At 41.8% G+C, this 7,021-nt stretch overlaps 1 protein-coding gene across 1 annotated transcript; it reads left to right on the plus strand.

The window, feature by feature from the left end:
• The first annotated feature begins 13 nt into the window (after positions 1 to 13).
• LOC139940944 (uncharacterized) lies at positions 14 to 6,908 on the plus strand. Its single transcript, XM_071937353.1, has 9 exons — positions 14 to 98; positions 999 to 1,140; positions 1,760 to 1,841; positions 2,021 to 2,152; positions 2,530 to 2,693; positions 3,674 to 3,843; positions 3,996 to 4,090; positions 4,530 to 4,572; positions 4,954 to 6,908. Exons 2-9 carry the CDS (start codon positions 1,004 to 1,006, stop codon positions 6,102 to 6,104), a joined length of 1,974 nt encoding a protein of 657 aa, XP_071793454.1. The 5' UTR covers positions 14 to 98; positions 999 to 1,003; the 3' UTR covers positions 6,105 to 6,908.
• Positions 6,909 to 7,021: the final 113 nt, after the last annotated feature.

Raw genomic sequence — 7,021 nt, forward strand, 5'->3', positions numbered from 1 at the left:
CGGTATCTTAAATAATGCCGCCGTTCATTGGTGCAACACGTTGAGACTTTTCTACAGTTTTGAGCATTTCCAACCTTGCGTTTCAGTCCATTTTACCGGTAAATTAATGTTTATATTATTTTAAGGTAGCCGTAGTCGTGTAAGGTAGTTAATGTAGGGGTAGAGTTGGTTACTATTTGCTCCTTTTTGACTTGTTTGAGAATCATTCTTATCGGGAACTCGGTCCAATTTCATGTTCATTCAATCTATGGTTTATAATTATTTACATGTAGCTTTTATTTTTTAATTAGAATAGAACAAACGGTAAACAAATTTTTCAGTTTAGTTAGCCATCGGTTAGGCCATGGTTTGGAAAAGTTTCCGTATGGCGCCACCACTTTTTCATTCGAAATAAAATAATATAGTATCTAATTTACCTGATTGATATATCCCTTTTTGTAAAAATGAGTGAAAAAGTGGTGGCGCCATACGGAAAGTTATCCCATGGTTTAGGTAGGTACTAAGAAAATTAGTATTTCACAGTAAGCATGTAGGAGGCCAGCTGATGTTTACCTCGTGGATTTGTGTCGCTGTCGTGCTTCTCTGTGTGTGTTGTGAAGTGACCGAAGTGAGTGTGTGTGGAGGCGACTCCTGTGGCTGTGACTGTGCTGTGTGATCTTGGCAGGAAATCCCAACATTGGACTCTGCCAATTAGAACTTAGAAGTCGGACTAGAAAGGGAAGTAGTTTCTGCTTACGATGTGTATAAAGCCAGTTGCATGGGACTGACTGGGATGCGATGGATGGGGAAGGTCACCATGCTCCTTCTTTAATCTTTGCCTTTTGCATTTGCTTTGCCCTTTAATTTATTAAGGCTTTGGCTTTCAATGCTTACGGTTGAGTAAACATTCTATTATTTGGTAATTTTTCGTCAAGAAGATAGTGTAGTTTCTTTAGTTTTAAGCATTTCCCTTTTCTAAATATTCCTCAGCATTTCTTTTCTTGTACTCAATGTGTCAGGTGCAATGCCGTGCTGGTACTACGAGAAAGACGATTTGGTCAACACACCATCCTCAAAAGATGGAATTGACGGAGCAACTGAGACCAGATATCGGAAGGAGGGAGCTCGCTTCATTATCGATGCCGGAACATCTCAGGGACTGTATCCTTAACTTGTTTACGTTTGGTTCATAGCTTCATGTTGCCTTGGATTGGGAGATTTGGGCTATAAAATGCATTTGTTATGAATGAACACATGGTTGGAAAGAAGAAGATATTTTAAAGGATTCGGGTACTTTTTCAAAATGTCCACAGGTTTACATTAAACTTACACGGTTTGAAGATAATGATAGTAGAAAGCTTCCCTTCAAATAGTACTTATTGAGGTTCTGTAGTTTTTGAGTAGGTCTAATGAGTAAAACAAGTCACAAAATAATTTTTGACCCACACAAATATGGGCCAAATTGTGGGGTTTTCCTGTTGCTTCGTTATTAACACAGTCCACCATTTTGTGGAGTAAAAAATTTGGTTGATTTTGAAATTTTCCAATGGAAGTGCTCTTTGCAAAATGAAAATGGCATTGCCCTTTTCAACATGTTCAAAGATGAAATCCCAAGGCCTGGTTATATTTTAAATCTTTTGATTATTTCATCTTTTTTTTATGCTGTTTTAATTTGTACAGCGGCTTGACATCCAGGCATTGATATAAACAGTATTAATTTTTAAGGTTTTGTTTCAGTCAGTTAGTTGAAGACAATTCTTCCTTAACCAAGTTTAACCAGACGGTACGATACCATGGCTACTGGAGTCATCTACTTCCATCGCTTCTACATGTGTCACTCCTTTAAGGATTTCCCTCGCTTTGTAAGTTTATATGATCACATGACATCAACCCTTGGGGATATAATCGCCAATCTGGCAGCAGCCGATCTCTCTCATACAAACATTGGTTTAACATCAAGCCCTGTAAAGATCAATGATTATGAATTGCATAAATCAATATTTTGATGAAATTATATTGCTCACGTTTGTAAATTGTGCAGGTAACTGGAGCTGCCTGTCTATTCTTAGCTGGTAAAGTTGAAGAGACCCCCAAGAAGTGTAAGGACATTATCCGCATGGCTAAGGTCATGGTCCCTGAACATCACTTCAGCACCTTCGGCGACGACCCCAAGGTAGGAATGTTTGAAGTCAAGGGTTGCCAACCACTTCACTGGAGTGTCTATTTCAAGTTCTGGTGTTTAAGTCATCCAAAGTGGGCTCGAATCCCGGTCATGATACTTGGTATATTTTGTATGAAAAGCCCCTGGAGCGTCAGGGCAGCCCAGGGATGTATACATTACTTACCAGGGAGCTGAGAAAGATTACAGGAACGTTAGTGACCCAATGCATAGGGTACTAATGTATTGCGCATTGATAAAGCTATTGTAGAATGCGAGTTAAGAACTAGTTATTATTCTCCATGCTCACCTGACCATACTTTGGCTGGTAACCATATTCCGTTTGAGCATCACTTTGTTATAATTCATGATGGTTCTCATTTTCATTCCAGGAGGAGATAATGACCTACGAGCGAATCCTCCTACAGACCATCAAGTTTGACCTCCAGGTGGATCACCCCTACAGCTACCTCCTCAAGTACGCTAAGACACTCAAAGGAGACAAGACCAAGATACAGCAGCTTGTGCAAATGGCTTGGACGTTTGTCAATGACAGGTACTTATTATACACACATGATTTTGTGTTGTGGATGTTTTCTTAACAATCTGTACAGAAACACTTTAAATTAATACTGAATGCAGATTTTAAAGTTGTGGCTACAGCTGTGACTGAGGCTGTTGCTAAGGGTGGTCTAAAAAGAGAACACATTAATAGTGAGACCGTTTTCAAGTCAGTGGTTATGGCTATGGCTGTTTCTAAGGACTTCATATTCTTCAACACATGATCGTATGACGATCAATAATAATAATAATAATAATAAACAAGCATTTCTAAAGCGCCCCACGAAGAACAGTGAGCTTTACAAAGAAGAGGAACAAAGAAAACAGTGAATCACAGAAACAAATGAGTTTTCAATTTCCGCTTGAAAACAGACAAAGACGGCGCTTCACGAAAACTGATCAAGCGACAGCCATAGCTGCCATAAATTGGAACACAGTTTTAGATCACAGCAAGTGAATCAATTTTGCCCTCATTTGAACTAATTTGTCAGTTAAGGAGCAAGAGTATTTATACTGCATGACTTCAATAAATAATAATAATTAGACTTGTAAGTTGTAATCCACCCTGCTGGGTGATCAAGGCGCATGGCAAACAATTCCAGATCAACTGATGGAATTATATAATTAGCCATACAATAGAGACAAAAATGGCTGTGTGCATGATAGAAAAAAGAGCCTCACACCAAACTCTGATCGTTTTGCGCTGCTGATGCTCATATCTGCTCTATACACCCCTTGCAGGCACGTCACACACGGCGACTGTGCCACGCTCACGATGTTGGTGGTCAATAGGTTTACGTGTAAACGCCGCGATGCGCACTTCAAAGAATAACGCATGTTGACATTGACCACCAAAATGGCGCATCCAAGATTATTCTGATGATAACGTCAGGTGAATTGGGTCAATACCCATTAGCTTACAAAGTTGCTTTTATGTTGTTTACTGATTTACCATCCCTCCACCCACCCCTACAGTCTGTGCACAACCCTTTGCCTTCAGTGGGAGCCGCACATTGTGGCTGTTGCCTTCCTGTACTTGGCTGGTCGCCTGTCCAAGAGCGACCTGTTGGAGTGGTCGGGAAAGAACGCCAAGGTGAAATGGTGGGAGCAGCTTGCTGATGACGTGGACCTTGAGATAATGGAAGGTTGGTCATAATAGTTCTCTAATAAAGATACCATATCAGGTCAGGAATTGCATCTTAAAAAAGAAGGAAAAAACCTCTTGTGAATTTAAGATTTCATTAGAATACAGCATGACAGTCTACATATTTTTGGTGATTTCTTGTTTGCTTTGCAGATATTTGTCATCTACTGCTGGATCTTTACGCAACTGGCCAGCAACCCAAGCCAGCGGTACTACAGTCCAAAGGAGCTACTAAGAGATCTAGACCAGTAAGTTAAAGACCAAGACCCAATAGCTCTAAAGCTGCTTAAGCCCCAAAAGTAGCTAAGCAAAGCATTATTACACTTACCAGATTAAGGTTACCAGCCAAAATAGAATGTCACATATATACAAATTGTGACTGGTATAATGTGATAACGTGTTTACAAGTAACCGGAAATGGAGGTCAAGTCTTTTTCTCAGATTTCCTTTGTTGGTTTTTTAAAACTTATTTTACTTTCATATAATTATTTCATGGCTAAATGAGAATATGGTGCAATTGTTATAGCTATAAAATATGTTCAAATGAACTACATTAAGAAACAGAATCGCACAGACGTAGAATTCAATATGGTCGGGACCAACTTGGTCCTGGAACCTCAAATATGCGAGACATTTTGGTAATTTTCATGACTAATCTCCTTTTGTCATATTTAACTCTGTTTGCAGAAGACGCCTCCAGTTGCTGGACCGGAAACCATAAAAATCTCTGGTAAGAAATCATCGCCCAGGCGGCCATTTTTGTACCTTTTCAAAGTTACCTTAAAAGATGTTAAACTTGCAATCGTGGATGATGAATATTATTTGTATTTTATGACTTTCCTGAGTCTTGTGGAAACGTATGAACACAGTACATTAAGGAATGTCATGGAAGGTGCCCCACCCCTCTCTTTATGGCACAAGAACTAAGCAACATTGACATCCTGATCACTCTTATCCACAATTGGCTAGTTCAAAAGCTAATTCTTCACAAAAAAACGTTATAGCTGATGAAATTCTTGGTATATTAAATTAATGTTGACTTATGATTGAGATCAAACCCAAATAGTATTTAATTTGTATTTGAATTTGTTCTCTTCTTGTGTTATTCTAGACGACTCTCATGCATCTCAGCAGACACAACCCGACAAATCCAGAGAGACTCGCTCCCATTCTCAGTCTCGAGGTCCTCCCCCTCCTCCATCCTCTTCTGGTTCAGTAGCTGCCTCATCCTCCCACGCCAAGGCTCACGCCGTGGGAAAGGATCATCCTGACAAGCCTTCAACCGTGAAGGCCCCGCCACCTCCCTTGAGGTCCGCTCCCAAGGAATCTGGAGTTCAGCAGAAGAGTCATGTCAATCCGGCAGTGCCTGCACCCCCGCCTCAAAGACCCCCGGTGGTCAGTGTAGCTCAGTCCTATCCAGTGCCCGTCTCGTACCCGGAGCCAGTACCCACGTCGTCGTACAGTGGGCCACCCCCGGTAACCAGTCAAGTGTACCCAGCATACCAACACCCCCCAGTGGATCCGACGGTTAGCACAGCCCAGCCTGGATACAGCCAACAACAGTATCCACCAACGTGGAACTTTCCCGCCCAACAAGTGCCACCCGCTAATACGGTTCATAACTATGTACAGCCTGCTTATAATATGAATCAGCCACCCCCAGGCTACCCTCCGAATCCACCCCCACAGGTTGCAATGCCACCAGCGGTGCCCCCACCCCCACCGCAGCAACAGCAGCAACAGCAACAACAAGTGATTCCCCAACAACCACAGATGGCACCACAACCCCAAGGACCACCACAGCAGCCTCCTTACAGCCAGCCTTATAGCCAGTATCCACCACCACCTCTCAATGTCCCCCCTCCAGTCAATATACCCCCTCCCGCACACAATATGTCAGTACCCCCACCCTTGATGGGGCAGCCTCCACCACAACTAACCAAGCCCCCGCCTATGCTGGGCCAACCTCCTCCCGCTCAGATGCCCCCAAATCAACCTCCTCCCTCGCAACCTTTCCCCAATTTCCCCCCGCCAACCTCAGCAAACCAAGTATACATCCCCCCACCGCAGCCTGGTTTTGACATGATGCGGATGCCTGGGCCACAGAACATGCCCCCTAGTACTCCTCAAGGGGAGCTTAGCTTCCCCCCTAACCCCTCCATGGGTCTAGCAACAGTGCGTATAACGGGGCGAGATAGTGGCTGGCAACAACCACCTAGGAGACCATCACATGGGGGTGCCAATGAATCCTGGAATCCTTAATGGTCACAAAACTAAACATGTAACCTGCTTTGGACATCAAAACAATCAAGGAGAAAGTCAATGTACACCAACTACCCCAAATCAGGCATGATACTTTGTACTCGGAAGGGCATACCAGTTTTTCACTTCAAAAGTTTCAAATCCTACTTGAAGTTTTTCGCTTGTCAATGGCACCTACAAGAAGAAACTACCAATTTGTACTGAGACATTTCAATGCGTTGACAAAGAGGCAAAATCCATTTGAAGTTATCATCTAGTCTTGTCTGTGTTTGATTTCTGCATGGCCAAACCAACCAACATAAAGGGGGGGGGGAATATCCCATCTAATGAGAATCCACGTTGTTGGATTTCAAGTTCGCGGGGTTCTGGATATAGGAGAGGTTTTTAGTAAGAGATTCCAATGGGACGATGTTTAGTGTGTTGTCAGTGCAAAGCATTTTTTTAAAATAGCATCAAGTCTTGAGCACAGAGGGGTCACGTGTGTTGTTACGCTAAGCATTCCTTTGAGAGTGCCATGAATTTTTCACAATTTTATGCCTGTAAGCAGTAGGGTGAACACAGAATTTCTGTAAATGTAAATATATTATGAGGAAAAAAAATTAAAAGTACACCATTACTTTAAGTTCCCTGGTGCACTAACGGTTATTTTTTGTAATTGTAAGTAAAGCTTATGCGATTTTCAACAACTGTTAATCAAGTTCTAAAGAATTGACCATAAGCAGGGGGTCTGGCAACTAAATTAACGCCAAATTGGGTTATTTAAAGTAAGCATTTCTACTGTGAAAGCTTCAACTGTAAACATATTTGACACTCATTAAAAGTAATAAAAAAATTTCAGACACTTGTGTTGATGTGATTTTCTTTCTTTCATGCTGTCCATGTTTCTTAGGATAGAATTAACTTACTAGTCTCTTTGT

This window comes from Asterias amurensis, chromosome 1 (genome assembly GCF_032118995.1).
Source record: "Asterias amurensis chromosome 1, ASM3211899v1".
Taxonomy (NCBI): Eukaryota; Metazoa; Echinodermata; class Asteroidea; order Forcipulatida; family Asteriidae; genus Asterias; species Asterias amurensis.

Excerpts from the sequence above, each read along its gene's own strand:
- LOC139940944 (XM_071937353.1), top strand. The coding sequence starts at position 1,004 with ATGCCGTGCTGGTACTACGAGAAAGACGATTTGGTCAACACACCATCC. Across the intron at positions 1,842-2,020 it reads TTAAGGATTTCCCTCGCTTT|GTAACTGGAGCTGCCTGTCT; the intron begins GTAAGTTTATAT and ends TAAATTGTGCAG. Across the intron at positions 2,694-3,673 it reads TGGACGTTTGTCAATGACAG|TCTGTGCACAACCCTTTGCC; the intron begins GTACTTATTATA and ends CCACCCCTACAG.